The sequence below is a fragment of the Nicotiana attenuata genome, unplaced genomic scaffold, assembly GCF_001879085.1.
Source record: "Nicotiana attenuata strain UT unplaced genomic scaffold, NIATTr2, whole genome shotgun sequence".
Classification (NCBI taxonomy): Eukaryota; Viridiplantae; Streptophyta; class Magnoliopsida; order Solanales; family Solanaceae; genus Nicotiana; species Nicotiana attenuata.
Window position 1 is genome coordinate 7999 of NW_017676226.1, and position 17264 is coordinate 25262.

Genomic DNA, 17264 nt, shown 5'->3' on the forward strand with positions numbered 1-17264 from the left:
ATAGATGTATACCCTCGTTTACTTGTTATATATGTGAGAGTGGCTCTAGTTAGCAAGTGAGTTGTCGGCATGACCATGAGGTTGATGTGGGCACAGGATGCCAAGTGTTAGATTTCAGGTACTGGGGCTCGTGAGCTGTAAATTGTTCGAGATTTGGTACTTCATGGAAATTGTTGGATAGGACCTGATGTGAACACTGTCGTAGGACCTGAGTTATTGCTCACATTTACTGTATTGTGAATTTAGGATTCGGGTTTGCGTTTTCATTCGCTCTTCTATGTCATTATTTTGGTATTTCCGCTGTTACTTGCTGTTTTTCTTCCCTTATTGTGATTGTAGTATTGTTAACCATCTCGTGTAGCTTTTATATATATACACATCATGTTCCGTTGTTCCTATATTTGTACAGTTTATTGGACCGGTAGGTGTCTTGACTGTTCCTCGTCACTACCCCACCGAGGTTAGTCTTGATACTTACTGGGCACCGCTGTGGTATGCTCATGCTACTCTTCTGCACATTTTTGTTGTGCAGATCCAGGTACTTCCACTCTGTCTTATCATCCTTGAGGCGAGGCGCTTCTGTAGAGACTTCGAGGTATATCTGCCGCGTCCGCAGACCGAGGAGTCCCTTTCTATCTTTCTGTAATAAGTATAGCCCTTCAGAGATTTTCCTTTGTTTAGACATTTCCGGAGTTAGAGCTTCTTATGTATCTCTTAGCTTGTGATTTGTGAGATTCCGGGTTTTGGGAATTTTGTTAGCTTCGAGAGTGTTATTGTATGTGCCGAGCGGCACCTTAAACACTATCTTATTTTACTATTTCAGTTTTAAATTATTTCTTCTGCAATTATTTTTTGTATTCCGCATTGTTAGGCTTACCTAGTCGTAGAAACTAGGTGCCGTCACGATGGTTCACGGAGGGCGAACCGGAGTCGTAACAATATATAATTGATTGCTATAGCAGAATGGTTGATAATGACCTCCTGACTTCTGTCATCTCCTTCAACTAATATCTTATCGGCTCTTTATTTGCCTACAATTATCCAATCTATTCGTTTGGACCAAAAGTTTTTGCTCAATCACAGAATTAAAAGAGTTTGTACTGTGAACTCTTTTTTTCTCAAAAGATCTCCACAAGACTTTACTTTCCAAAAAAAAATCTATTTCTTTTTCAAAATCTCCACAAATAGTTTAAGCAGATTGCATGCATTAGCATATCTGCATTGATCTAGTATCTTCTTTTTTAAATGTAAAATTACCCTCATGCGGCTAACTAGCCAAGTAAAAAACAGAGGACTCAGGACATGATAAGATGTCAATCAACAACCAGTAATTTTCAAGTTAGATGCTCAAAGCAGCAGAAAAGAGATGTTCACGCCTACTTCCTATGAACTTCTGCCGGAATTGCTCGAATTTTCCTTCTTGAATTGCCTCTCTGATAGAGCGAAAGAACCCCAGATAATGATGCGTGTTATGTCTAGGAAATAAAAACAAGCCACATTAGGTATCATGAAGACATTACCACAAAGGCGAGAGAGAAGGGCACAAGAGCTTCATACATTTCCAAAAGAATATGAGCAAGCATCTCATGGACATTGAAGAGGTGATTGATGTATGCTTTTGTATGATTTTGGCAAGTATAACACTTGCAATTATCGACGATGGGAGATGTATCCTTCCTGCAAGAAGGGGTGCGAGGGAGGACAGAAAATGCATTATCAGAGAACTTCATCTCATTATTTTGCCAGAAAGCCACCCCAGGAGGCCCCAAGCTAAGTTATTGGGGGGTCATAGCCAGACTACATTCTATCATTTCTATTTGTATAAAAACGAGCATAATTGTAGCTACGCCAGTATGCTGCTAATTTCACTTACACCGAGTATCACAAGAAGTCTGAAGTAGAATAAGACTTACCTATACATGGTTGCTTTCAAATTTATCTTTGTGCCATCACTTCCTGAATCACTATTTGGTTGGTATTTTGTAATTTGTGTTTCTATTCTTTCAAGCGGAAAGGTGAGAGCAAAGCCTCCCAGTGTAAGATGGTAGATGTAGCTGGAAAATAATTCCAATGTCACGATCGCAAAGCTCAAAGAATCAGATATAGAGAGGAAAGAAGTCACCAATATGCTGAGCTAGCACTTACGTGGAATCAAATAGGTCAATACCTGCAGCAACACCTTGCAAGACCTCTTCTGTAAGGATAAAAGATTTAATCCATTCAGCCACAAAATTATATAATTATCAATTTAAATATCCAAAAGTTTTCACAGCGGAAAGCAAGTGGGTTAAATGATCTGGTCGATATTGAAGTTATTTCTTTAGACTAGCTATATAACAAACAAGCTCCTCATCTATTTTCAAACACAATATCAATCACTATGTTGGCATGCACCGGTAATGCAAATATTTTTCTGTGAGTGCAACAGCGAATGAGTGAAAGAAGAAGACCGACTGGAGAAGACAGGAAGAGATGAACAAAGATAGAATTGTAAACATTCAAGATGTCTTTACCTGGTAGTCCGAGGCCACTTATAAGACGTGGTTTTTCTTGAGGTAAACTATCCTGCAATCAGTAACATCATAGGCCACCAAAAACTTGAGTTTTCCACAGTATGCAAACAAGTGAAACCATTTACAGTGTACCAAATCCGCTAAAGGACCATTGTAAACATAACTCACAGAAACCCATTTCTCTGAAATTAACATTAGTAAAAATAAAAGGTTAACATGAACATTGACCTTCGAGTGAAGAGACTGAATGAAGATGAGTGGCAATTTATGGACCTGAAGGAGATCATAAAGGAAATCTTTACACAATACAGAACCAACTATAACTAGATTACATGTATAGCAAATGTGGCACATGAACCGCTTAATCCACTCTCATGGCATAAGCACCAGCACCAAACTACTCCAAGAAACGCAGGACCATAGATGATCCACAACTAATATTAAGAACCCATGTTTTCACTTAAGCTATATGCACCCGATTCGAAAGGGATGACGTAGGTGCAGACTATCGATATGAACCTTCAAATAAACTAAAAAACTGATAAAAGATTGACTCATACGGCATTCAAGTCAAACTCAGATCAGTTTACACTTTACATTACATAAGGTGCTAAGTAGTCAACAGAGCTCCTTAAAGTATAAGGGGAATAGCACCCAAAGGTTTGGTCCAATGGCAAAAGTAGAAGAGCACGAAATATGCATGTGACGAGTTTGAATTCTGCCGGGGAACCAAGTTTAGTGTTTAAGTGGAGAAAGTTAGAGGAGAGGGCTCATTATCCACAAAGTTTCGAAGCTGGAAACAACAGATTTCTTCATTTAACTCGCAAAAAGAAATGGTATATGGGGAATAGACCTAAAGCAAATTGCTTATCAAGACATCTTACGATCAGATTCCTATCTTTATGCGCATTAGGTAAGTTCAAAAACAGTGGTGGGCCTATCCTTGCCTTCCACATTCGTTTCAAGAGTAGAACTTCTTTAGAAGCAAAAGTATTTTCTGCCAAATGAAAAAGAACAGAAGCCTGATATACCATAAGAGAACCATACCATAACAGCACTAAGGAGGGGGCTGCGCTCTTCCATGCTCTCCCCTAGTCCAAATCCACCAATCCAAAATCCTGCATTGACCAAAAGAATTCTAAAGATTAATAGGACAATAGCAAGTGACCAAACAAATAAATATATAGACATGAGTCCTTTGAATATTTAACAAAAGTAAACTTCAGTGCAACAGAATCACTTGTAAAAGATGGCAGATCAAAAAGGACCAAGATCCCCTCTCTGATAATAGCTGTAATCGTTCAATTCTGCCAGAAAGTCTTTTCCGTGAAAGGAATTCATTAGTGGGTGCAAGATATTTTCAGATGTAAAGATACTCATGAAACAGAAGAACTTTCTCCGACGTTGTTGAAGATCAGTTTAGGGCCTTTAGGCATGTCTTAGAAAAAGCCTTATAACGTGGATAATAAAAATTCTAATTGATTTTATTCGTTATTAAGAGGATTTCACTTACAATTGCCACATACTCTAGGTGTTTTTTGACCTAGACTTTGGTGTTCCTCATAGGATTGGATTTTAGTTACAATTACGAATACAGTGGCAATAGAAGTAAATGTCCTCAGAGAGAGAGAACAAACCTTCTACATTCCTCCTAGCAACTTCTTGGGCACAACTTCGGCGCACTTCAACCCTAGAGCCTCCAACAATGGATCCAAACACTGCTCCATCCTTCTACACTTTAGCAGTTACAACACTTCTTGATGAGATTGTGAATATCAATATACTTGGTAGGTCTAACAACACCTGAATATAAATTTTTTAAAAGAAAAGGAAATAGGAGAAGGAACAAATAGGATGAATGTATGTACCTAGTTGACAAGATGATATGACCACATTCTATTAATTATATATACATGACACGGGAAACACAAAAACAACCCTCCTAAAACATATATTGCAAGAAAAGTACAGTACATAATGACCATCAGGGGTGGATGCACGTTGCTACATGTGATATGCTTGCTGAACTTTACCAAATATACATGCAGATAATAATTAAAATATAAAACAGAGAATAAGTATATTTGGACGACACCACTTGACAAATGGAATTATTCCAATACAGTGTCTGCCCATTGCTTGCTCTATGAAAAGTCTGTTGGGATCGAAATAATATGGTGCATGCGGAAGCTAACAATGCAAAGCTGGGTGGACGATAAATTACACAAGAAAGAAAATATACTAAAGAATATGACATTATTATGGAGTTTGGTCAATTGACCTACATATAAAAACTAGTATAAAAATATACAAGCTATTGAGAGAAAAATCTCCCCTAAACAAGACTCATTAATGACTACATTGTGGATGCTATTGTTGTTGTTCTTGTTGTGAGAAGAAAACATCAATTTTGTAGAAATACAAAACTTCTCTTCCAAGAAAATGATAAGGCATATGAAAGACTTATTGCTTTTAGGAGTCTTTTTCCCTTCCCTCAAAAAAGAGAGTCCTAATAGAATATAAATTCAGGGCAAAATCCTAACAATTCTCCCATTTGCCTGAATTTTTTTGACAAAGCTTGATTTGCCGCCTTCACATAATCTTCATCATTACTGCTTGCCATGATTAAAAATAAGTATGGGTTGAAAATTGGAGCTCATGCGTTAAAGTAAGCATGAGTAAAAATAATTTTATTTTTAAAGATGAAGCAGCAGGAATATTGCAATTATGGTTAAAATTTGTTCTCCACATGTAGTACTCTAGACATTTTTTTCTTCTTCGAATAAAAATCTTCATTATCGTCAAATTAGTTGCAGCTTGATTTGAACCCGCCTGAATCTATCTTCGATCTTGCTTCGAACCATTGGCTCAGATACCACTTGTTGGGATCGAAATAACATGGTGCATGCGAAAGCTAACAATGCAAAGTTGGGTGGACGATAAATTAGACAAGAAAGAAAATATACTAAAGAATATGACATTATAATGGGGTTTGGTAAATTGACCTACATATAAAAACTAGTATAAAAATATAAAAACTATAGAGAGAAAAATCTCTCCTAAACAAGACTCTTTAATGACTACATTGTGGATGTTATTGTTGTTGTTCTTGATGTGAGAAGAAAACGTCAATTTATAGAAATACAAAACTTCTCCTCCAAGAAAATGATAAGGCATATGAAAGAGATTTATTGCTTTTAGGAGTCTTTTTCCCTTCCCTCAAAAAAGAGAGCCTAATAGAATAGAAATTCAAGGTAAATTCCTAACAATTCTCCCCTTGGACTAAATTTTCCTGACAAAGCTTGATTTGCCTTCTTCACATAATCTTCATCATTCCTGCTTGCCATGATTAAAAATAGGTATGGGTTGAAAATGGAGCTCATGCATTAAAAGTAAGCATGAGTTAAAAAAAATTATTTTTAAAGATGAAGCAGCAGGAATATTGCAATTATGATTAAAAAAAATTCTCCACATGTAGTACTCCAGACAATTTTTTTCTTCTTGAACTAAAAATCTTCATTATCGTCAAATTAGTTGCGGCTTGATTTGAACCTACCTGAATCTGTCTTCGATCTTGCTTCGAAGCATTGGCTCTGATACCACTTGTTGGATCGAAATAACATTGTGCATGCGGAAGCTAACAATGAAAAGCTGGGTGGACGATAAATTAGACGAAAGAAAATATACTAAAGAATATGACATTATAATGGGGTTTGATCAATTGACCTACATATAAAAACTATTGAGAGAAAATTCTCCCCTAAACAAGACTCTTTAATAACTACATTGTGGATGTTATTGCTGTTGTTTTTGTTGTGAGAAGAAAACGTCAATTTATAGAAGTACAAAACTTCTCCTCCAAGAAAATGATAAGGCATATGAAAGAGATTTATTCCTTTTAGGAGTCTTTTTCCCTTCCCTCAAAAAAGAGAGTCCAAATAGAATAGAAATTCAGGGCAAAATCTTAACAAAGTCAAGGTTTCAATTCCACATACAGGCTTCATCATTTTTTTTTACAATTAACTAAATAAGAACCCAAAATGACACTAAACACCAACTATATCAGCAAAGATATCTAGTTGAATTCCAAGAAAGCATGTGAAAAAGAAAACAAATACAATCATGGCTCTAAAGAAGCTTCATTATCTAGGATAATAAAGTCTCAAAAATCAAGACTTTTTTCTTTTCAATTGTTTAATATTCTTCCCCCCCCCCCCCCCCCCCCCAAAAAAAAAAAAAAACTGCATTTATCGCTCATCTGTTATCTAGCTTTTACATATTTCTGAGCACTCCAACTCAGACTCCACAATTCTTTTTTTACCCTACCTCCAGCCTCGAGCCACCTATCACGTGTGATTCTCCAATAGAGGGTAGCTTCTTTTTTTGTTTATATGAAATAAGTAAATTTTTAGATATATGTTGGGATTAGTGTTAGTATGTAAAGATTTACTTTATCAATTTTCTTTGGAATGGAATATGAACGTATATTTCATTCTAAAATATCATAATATGAGCCGGTTGAACAAAGATTAAGAAATATGAGTAACACTTTGTTCTAACCATGTAGAGCTTGCCTAGTCAGGATTTTAATTTGCCATCAGTTAAAATTTCAATTGAGCAGGGTAGTCAAAGGCGCGCTTAAGTCATGAAGCGAGGCTCAAAACATGTTGAGCGCTTCGCCTCGCTTTGTGGGCGCTTCAGCGTCATCATCAAGTCTTTAAGGCATACTTTTCCTTGCCAATGAGCGTAATTGTAAAGAAGCGACACTAAACAATTGATATTTCACTATCGTAATTCTTTTTCAATTTCTTTGTCCATATATTTGTTATTTAAACTTATAACTATTAGTCTTGGAATACTTATCAAAAAATATATACGTCTTGGACTACACATACATATTTGTATTTTTTTTTTCCATTTGCGCCTTTCTTCATTAAAGCCCACGCATTATTTGCGCTTTGCGCTTAAAGCCCCAACGGACCTTAGAGCTTTTTTGCGCTTTTCGCCTTTCATAACACTGCAATTGAGAGACATTAGCCTATATTATTTTCTATTTTATTTTATTTTTTAAAAAAAAACTTGATGAAAGTTAGTGGTATGCTCAAAAATCACCTAGAGCGTGCAAAAACGGTCATTGACTTCCTTAAAGAATTCTCCTTAGCTTGTATAAGTAGATCTTGCACCTTAAACATACAATCAAAACTTACATAAGATCTGATACTTAAAAGTATTTAAAGAAGAGGAGTGAGAAAAGTGTCCCTTAGATTACAAGGGCTTAGAATTGCTGGACTAAGTGATCCAATGGTCAAAATTGAATTACTTGGCAAACTTCCATTATAAACCCTCATTCTCTTGGAGGGAGTCCTTTACGTTAGATGATTTATAAGTTTATTATTGGGTCCTCAACATTCACTAACTGCCAATTACCAGATAGGAATAATTTTACTCAATTCAATTTATATCTAACTATTTTTAACAATTGAAAGAACTTACTAACCAATAAGCAAAAATATTCTCTATTAGTAAATGAGTTTTCAAATAACACAAATAATTGGATTTCAAGAATATGGCGAATTCCTTTATACACATCCTATTAAAAAAAGAAAAAGAAAAGGCGAAATACATAGTTTACCCATCCAACTTACGACCAAATCCCTGTTACACACCTGTTGACCACGGGTTTCATTTTACACACCAAACCTTTCAAAAGTGTGTCAATTACATACCACTTTCATGCTGGACCAGTTTCACAAAATGTGTGTGTATCACGCACCAATATGCTCGTGACATGTGTCATTAATTTAAAAAAAATAAAAACACACTTAAAATTACATATATACCCCCTTCTTCATCTTCCCCACCTTGTCTTCCATTATCATTGTTCTTGAGAAAAATTTCCAGCAAGACCCAAGAAAAAACAATAACTTAGAATCAAAGGACAAAAAAAAGAACTTTTGAAACTTTTGTAATTACTATTCCTTTCTGGATCGAGTCACAAACGGGAAGAAATTATCAAGTAGCATCTTAATTGGATTTTCAACATTCTACCACAAATTGGAAGAGATTGCCAAGTAACTTTAACTAGTCAATCAAAATCGAGTTACAAGTTCAGTTCAAAAATCCAAAATTAACAAGATCCAATTGAATTTTCAAGTTTTTTCAATAGCTCAACAATGATGTTTTTTGAATTTTCCACCCATTTTTCACAAAACCTGTGATAAACTTTTAAATCTAGCACACTTAAATGATTTTTAGAAACCCAATTGGATATGGATGTTGCATTACTTCGACGATGCTGAATCTCTGGTTTTTTTTGTCCTCCTCTAATTCTTGGCAAATATATTTGGTGGTATGCATGAAGGCATAAGAAGAAATGCTGCAATAATGGAAGAAGATGGAAAAGAATAGTGGATTTTTTATTCTAAAAATAAAGAAAAGGATTTAGAAAAATGAAAAGGCTGGACAGTGCTGTCAAAATGCCTTTAGACACAAAATTTTGATCGTTCACTCGCCTCTTATGTGTGAAAAACACGCGAGTGACACGTAATCAAAAATGTGTGTTTTTGACACGCTTTTGAAAGGTTTTGTGTGTAAAATGAAACTCGTGATCAACAGGTGTGTAACAGGGATTTGATCGTAAGTTGGATGGGTAAACTATGTATTTCGCCAAAAGAAAATGAGGGCCAATTATAATGCACATAACGTTTTATGAAAGTTGGGATGTTACAACTCTTACCCTTAAAAAAATTTTGGCTGAAACTTACCCGATACTAGTCATGGAGTAAATGTGGACGCTATCGTGGCATGTCTTCTTCCCATACCTAAGTAGCTTCCTTCCTAGAATGTCTTCACCAATGGACTCTCATTAAGTGAAAACTCTTGTTCGTAAGCTCCTTAACCTCATGCACCAATATCTGGATAGGTTTTCATATGTTAAGTCATGATTGACTTCAATAAATTCAGCAGGAAGAACATGGAATGAATCCGAGAGATATTTCTTCAGCATAGAAACATGGAAGGCATTACAGATCTTGTCTAACTAAGGTACCGAGGCTAATTTCTATTCAACTGGGCATGGGCCAACTCTCTTAAGTACATCTTTAAGGCCCAATGAATCGAGGACTAAATTTCACCTTTGGCCAAATCTCATAATTTTCTTCCACGGAGAAACTTTTAAAGTACCTCATCACCCACTTGATGTTCAATTTCACACTTATTAAGATCTACATAGGACTTTTGTCCATCCGGAGCAATTTTTAATCAGTCCTTGATGATTTTACCTTTTCTTCAGTTTGTTGCACAATTTATGGACATAAAAGTTTTCTTTACCAAATTCATTCCAACAAAGAGTTCTATATTTCCATCATATAAAGCTTCATAACGAGGCATGCTGATACTTGATTGGTAGCAATTATTATAACCAAATTCTATCACGGCCAACTGCTCGTCCAACTACCCTCAAACTCAATAATACATGCTCGAAGCATATTATTCAAGATTTCTATCACGACCAACTGCTCGTCCAACTACACTCAAATGCAATAACACATGTTTGAAATATATCATCCAAGATTTCTATCACGCCAACTGCTTGTCCAATTACCCTCAAACTCAATAAAACATACTCGAAGCATATCATCCAAGATTTGTATTACCCTCTCGGACTGGCCATCTGTTTGTGGATGGAAAGCAGTAATGAAACTCCCTTAGAGAAAGTCCTTTGGAGAAACATTCTAGCAAGGAGCTACTTGGGAGCTGGAGAGCACATGCGACTACAGTATCCACATTACTCATGACTAGTATTGACAAATTGTTTGGGAAATTTTTTAAGGGGAAGAGAGCTGTAACACTCAAATTTTCATAAAAACATTGTATGCACTATATTTGACCCTTCATTGTTTTATTAAAATCAGGTGTGGAAAATTTTTTCTTCACCCCTTTATTGCAATTCAAATATTTGTGTTATTTAAACATTTCAGTAGTAATAGAAAATAAATCTCTATAATCTATGCTTATCGATTAGAAGGTACTTCCAATTCTTTAGAAATACTCGGATATAAATCAAATTTAAGGAGAATTATTCCTACCGGGTAATATTGGGTGATTGCTCTTCGCGAAATATAGACATAGATTGAACACTATATAATAAAGTAAAAAATCATCTTGGGGGAGACTATTACATACTTAGAACCTCAAGGACTCTCATGTACATTCTCTAAAACAGGGAGGATCTATAATGCAAATTTTCTAAGTCATTTTATTTGAACCATGAGATCACTTATTTAGCAATTCTAAGCCTAAGATCTAGGGGACACTTTCCCACTCCACTTTATTCTCACCAGGTTGAAAGAACCTCATTTTGTCACAACTTATCTTCTTCTTCATTTCCCCCATTAAAGCTCTCACTAGCATGAACTGAAATACTTTTCTTTTCTCATGAAAACATAACTCTATATTTAAAAACCATTATGTCTTCTATGTAAACAAATGATGTAGGCTTGGATTTAGAAGAATCAAAAGACATCGCTCTTCTTTTGTGGTAAGACAGTTAATCAAACTTTATTTTTTGACATGGTTGAGTTTTTAGTTAGTGCACTTGATATTAAGAACTTGATCTCGTTTGTTACTGTACAGCATTTTGTAAATTGACTATAACTATCTTTCTAGAACTCAGATTAAGGTGATTCAAAATTCTGGAGAAAATTAAGACACATATCTACAACTTTTGTGAAGACCAAAAGATCTAATAAATATTTCATTTATTCAAAATCAATGCCTAACCTTTATAACTTGATTTAACTTTGATTATACCATGTAAGGGCTTTCTCTTTTCATATTTTGACTTCATTTTATAATGGGAAATTAGAACATGTAGAAAGCGTTAATTGTTAAGTTCTCGCTAATTCGAATTTTTCTTTTCCCATAATATAATATAGTATATATTATTATATATATATATAATAATATATATATAATAATATATAAGAGAGAGAGAGAGAGAGAGAAAGGAAAGGGCATGTTGGCCTCATTATGGCATTCATCTCCTATTAAGAAATTAGTTGTGCAAATAGTATTTTGAGATTTATCAACACTGCTGACCTTAACTATTTAGTATTGTTTTTATACGTCTGATCAGCTAATTTACTAGGCCCTAAAGTTAATATTCAACACCTACCGTGGTTAAGCTGTTCACACTACTATGTTCACACTACTATCTGATCAAATTGTTCTAGAAAACAACTTAAAGTGCATTAGCTTCCTAATTTATTTGCCACACAAAGTATGGATTGAACTTGTCATTCAACTCGTACTCAGTTTTAATATGGCATGTCGCTGTCTGGTCGTGAATATCTCCACTAAAATGACCAATTGAGTGTGACAAAAGTCAGCAAAGATGACACGGAGAACAAAAATGTAAAAAAGAAAAAAGGACCTGCATGCGTAATTTCAATAGAAAGAACAGAGACGTTAATGACTTCGAACGAAAAATCAAAAGTTCCCATGAGTTTTATCAAAAACTGTTCTTCTAGACGATGAAAAATACATTGTGCTGTCCTATGTTCAGACAATGAAAATGTAATAGATGCACCTCCTTTTTAGGTACTTCACAGAAAAGGAACTCTTAAGTTATGGCGTCTAGCCATGTGAATGGTGTTCAACCAACAATAAACATTCCATAGACAAGACAATATAGGCACCTTTGTGTGCTTTTCATGTTGCATATTGACATCAAAATCGGGCTTGTAAATAAACAAATCCACATACACAGTGCCAGCAACGCAGAGAATAGATAAATAGCCAGTACGACATGCCTACCGAGTTTGAAATGATGCATTCGTCAAGCCATCTTAGAGTGCGTTCAACTGAGGCTTTGTTCCTTTTTTCAGAAGCCCAAGCAGGAACTTCATCAGCTAAAGTGGTCCATAAATTTGGCCTCATAGAAGAAATCATTTCCATGTATTCTGCAGGCTTAATCTGCCAACAACACAGAAAATTTTCAATGAACAAACTAAACTTAATGGGAGGAAAAACATAAAAGCGAATGGATTGCAACTAGGGTAGCTGCAACTAAAACAAAAAGGCGGTCAAATTAAAAACAAAAATAAGAAAGAAAGGGATAAATAAGTTACCAACATACGACCAGAAGGAGTTTCAAAAGAAGCTCCAATCCTGTTAGTACTGTCATGGTCCGGGATAGATATAATAGAATCCCTTGGTACAGCTACAAGAATATGATCACGTAAACCAAGCAACGGGTGCAATCCTCCAATGTTTGAGATTGCTTTCAGGGAAATGCCTTCCAAGCTAGAACAAGCAAATTCAAAAATGCTGAATTGTTTGAATCACCTCATCTAAAAGGTTAAACTGTTCTATGACCAACACTCTTTACATAGTTATAAAACTTCAAATTTATTTTTGTTGGTCTTCAACAAGCGATAGAGTGCATCTCTCACGTACAGTGGTGGTAAACCACCTTATCTAAAACTAAAACGGAAGAGAGGTAGACCTTTATATTTAGTTTTTCTGATATTGGTCTTCACTCTTGAAGAAGTAAGAAAAGAGCACCCATATTTACAGTAGCATATCCACAATGTAACATGTGGGTTTACCGAATCTAGTAGCTTTTGCCCAGACAGTTTATATGTATTAAGAAATCATATATATATATATATATATATATATATATATATATATATATGAGACCGTGAATAGAGTTATTAGTGGATATTAAGTTGCCCATAAAATTTAAATCTTGCATCCGCGTTTGTGTATTCAGATGGATTTACTTTGACAGCAGCAAGTTTACAGCACGGACAAAAAGACAAACACCTTGTCTGCGACCCAATGAATTAGGACAGCTAGCAAAATAGAGAGAAACTTAGCGGAGAAGCAAGGAAACTTACAAGTGAAGGGGGCTGACATGGAAGAGGAGAGAATCAGGGGAAGGGAGGGAAGGGAAGTGGTCAGGAGGAATGAAAACAGGCAAGCCTTTGCGAGTTGTAAGGAGGAGAGCAGGTGTCTCTATTGGGTGAGGGCAGTTTCCCAGTTGAAGTACACCAACTCGGGCTTTGCCATTGCTCCATGCCTTCACCACAAACTTCATTCTCTTCTGCTTCTCTACTCCGCGAGGGGTTTAGAGAAGCTGCCAATCGCGCCCTTAGCTGTTAAACCCCAAATAAGAGAACAAATTAGAGTAAACAATGGAATATTGCGTGTAATTACATTGCTCTTTACATATATTATTATAAGGAAAATAATGATTTTATTCCCTAAGTTACAGCTATATTCCAGTTTGAGTCTCCCTTCTACAATTTAACGGAGCATACTTAACCAAATTAATATTTAAAAACAAATTAAATATAAAAAAGAGAAAAAAAATAACATGAGTGAAGACTAAGGCCTCATTTGTTTTTTTTAATATTAAGATGTCTGAATCTGAATATACGTCTGAATATCAAGATGTATATTGAGATTAAGACATCTGAATCTGAATATACATCTGAATATTAAAATATGTATTAAGATCTGAATACTAAATGATTAAGACTGTTTGATTTTTTACATCTGAATGTATAAAATTTAAATTTATTTGAAAATTAATAAACATAAAATTCAAATAAAATACTAATTAATTTAATATTCCATCAATAAAATATATAGCTTTTAAAATATAATAGTTGTTGGTGGTGATGGCTACCGGTAGTGGTTGTGTATGCTGACAAAAAGCAATGGTTGGTGGTAGATTTGGTTGATGGTGGTAGTTTAGAGTAGTAGCTAGTGGTGATTGGCAGTGGTAGCTATTATGATTGATGATGGTGGTAGTGGGTGGTGATAGTTAATAATGGCGGGTGGTAGTGGTGGTAGCTGTGATTGGGCAAGATGGTAGTGGGTGGTGGTAGTTTGTAATGATGGACAGTGCCAGCTATGGTGATTGATGGTGATAGGATGGTTAGTTGTGGTAGTCGAGGTGGATGAGTGTTGGTTGTCGTTGATAATGATGGTGGTGGGAGTGGTGGGGATGGTGGGTGGTCGACAATGGTGACGGCTATGATTGAGGATGATGGTGGTGATGGTTGAGTAAGGTAGTGGTAGATGGCATGGTGGTAGTTGATAATGGTACGCGGTGGCGGCAGTTAATAATGAATATGGATGATAGCATCTTAATGAAATTAAGTCTCTGTTATAGATCTTAATCATATAGACCAATTTAGACCCATTAAGTGGTTGTGAAGTAAAAAATATAAACACACTTAACGATTAAGATATGAATAATTAAGATTCAGATTTTAAAAACAAACGCACTTAATGTTTGAGATCTGAATGGTTAAGATTCAGACCTCCATTAAGCGCAAACAAATGAGGCCTAAAGCTACATTTCAAGGTCCGGACAAAAGCTCCTTTGAGTTAAATGATTAACTAGTATTAGTACCCGCGCGGATGCGCGGACACTAACCATGTCAAATATTTGAGTTATTTGGATTATATGTAATTAATCTTAAATTTTAAACATTCTCGACAAATATAGATAATCATTGGATATTAATTAAGAAACACTGCATGAAAAAGATTAACCATTTCTCGAATCTTCTAGTTATAATTCTATTTTCTTTTTTGGTATCATTTTCGCCGGTGTCATTGGATCCTAAAAATAGTTAGGAACCAAAATAATAACTCATGTTTATGGCAAAACAATCAAAGGTTGAGACTATGAAGGACTCTTTGGATACGATTTGACTCTTTTACTACTATTTGAATTCTTATTTGGTGTATTGGTATCTTTCAAAAAATACTTCTATTTTAAGATTTCAGTTTCTAAAATTTTATTTTTCAATAATAATTATTTTTATAATAATGTAACTGAAAATATTATCCTTAATTTAAAAGTCATTTTAGTCGGCTATCTAAAAATTTAAAAAATTCATTAGCCAGTGAATTTTTGTTCCTATATGATTCCATTTTGATATTTGACATTAATCATGTTAATATCTGAGTTATTTGAATTACATATAAATAACCTTAAAATTTAAACTTATAGATAATTAAAAATAATCGTTAGATATTAATTAAGAAACGCTACATGGAATAAGACTAATATTTTCTCTAATCTCGTAGCGATAATTTTATTTTTGCACCATTCTCATTGGTATCTTTGGAACCTAAAAATAGCCACAAGTGAAATAATAACTCATATTTATGGCAAAGCACAAAGGTTGACACAATATGAACGATTCTTTGGTTACGAGGTGACTCTTTTACTACGTCCCGAACTCTTATTTGGTATGATGTTATCTTTTAAAAAATATTTCTATTTTGAAATTCCAATTTCTAAAAATTTATATATTTCAATAATGATTATCTTTATAATGATTCAAGTGAAGCTATTATCCTTAATTTTTAAATGGTTCTTTAGCCAGTGAAACTTTATTTCTGTATGATTCCATTTTGAGTTTATCGATATCTCTAGCCACAAATTGTGAATTTTGAATACCCTATATATATATATATATATATATATATATATATATATATATATATATATAAATTTTTTGTTTTTGAACCATTAAATGTTAAATAGTTGATTGTTATTATATAACATTGCATATATTGTCTTAAAAGTGTCAAGTAATTTTTTCTCGACAGCATACTTGGCTACTCAAATTGCATTTAAATTCAAATTCGAATATCATATCAGTTTGTTAGTAATAGTGACTTTTTAAAACAACACACAATGTAAATTAAAAAAAAATATTCTAAGATATCCTTATCTTATAATCTATGTTAAGCGATCCACAAATTTTTTGAGTAATTTTGTGCTTCTTTGTTGTATTTTAAAGATATCCTCCATACGTTTCTCCACTTTTTGGGCTCCCAATGTGCTGTAACAAATGCATCTGCAAGCTCATCAAACGAATCAATTTAATTTTCAGGTAAAAGAGAATATCATGTTAATGCCCCTTTCGTGAGGGTTTCGCCAAACATTTTCACCAGCACCGACTCTATTTCATGCTTAATCAAACAATTGCCTTTGACTCTTGTGGAGAATGATGTCACATGATCTTGTGGATCAAAAGTTTCATCATACTTAGGAATATCTAGCATATTAAACTTCTTTGGTATTGGTAATGGAGCTGCACTAGATTTTCACGGTTGTTGCGAATATTTGTCTATATCTACGCCTTTGATTATCTGTGGACACCCGATATTTGTTTTTTGTCCGTTCATTCTGCTCCTTTGATTGTTTCTACAAGGTCAAAACTAGATTTTGCAAATTAGTATTACCTGGTGTACTTGAACCTCCAGCCTTAGAGCTATTTGGATCTTTTGTACTCCTAGAATTTTCAAGCCCTGAATTAGGGTTTTCTAGGTTGTGTTAACTGGTGGCGGTGATGAAATTGTTGTTGTTGCATTTCTTGCCAAAGTTCTTAATGCATCTCCAATATGTTGAGCGATAAATTACTTCAATTCATCCTGCAAACCTGGTTGTTCTTCATTTCGCTGCTCGATACTAGGATTAGCAGATATGACAAGTGAATTATCATGCGAATGTTGTGGAGAATGCATGGGTGAATTCCTTGGAGGTTTTCCTCCTTGTTCATTCTCTTACTGAATAACTTGATCAGGCCTAATTGTTGTTAGGGGAAGAGAAATTATCAATGGAAAACTGAATGATTGTTAGATTCCCGGTAACAAAACCAAATTGAGACTTTATGTCAGCAAGGGAACCCTGATCATAAATGGATTGTTTGTCCC

At 34.7% G+C, this 17264-nt stretch overlaps 1 protein-coding gene across 2 annotated transcripts; it reads right to left on the reverse strand.

Annotated features, from left to right (window-relative positions):
- Positions 1–1100: 1100 nt before the first annotated feature.
- Positions 1101–13731, reverse strand: LOC109220862 (queuine tRNA-ribosyltransferase accessory subunit 2-like). Of its 2 annotated transcripts, XM_019385328.1 has the most exons (11): positions 13418–13731; positions 12644–12818; positions 12330–12488; positions 4151–4244; positions 3561–3631; positions 2742–2786; positions 2514–2565; positions 2146–2194; positions 1914–2054; positions 1558–1677; positions 1101–1475 (listed from the first exon to the last, which is right to left on the reverse strand). In XM_019385328.1, exons 1-11 carry the CDS (start codon positions 13615–13617, stop codon positions 1340–1342), a joined length of 1242 nt encoding a protein of 413 aa, XP_019240873.1. In that variant the 5' UTR covers positions 13618–13731; the 3' UTR covers positions 1101–1339. The 2 variants fall into 2 exon arrangements, with proteins under 2 accessions (XP_019240873.1, XP_019240874.1); XM_019385329.1 differs by lacking the exon at positions 2742–2786 and having other exon boundaries at positions 1102–1475; positions 13418–13730.
- Between the last annotated feature and the right edge of the window lie 3533 nt (positions 13732–17264).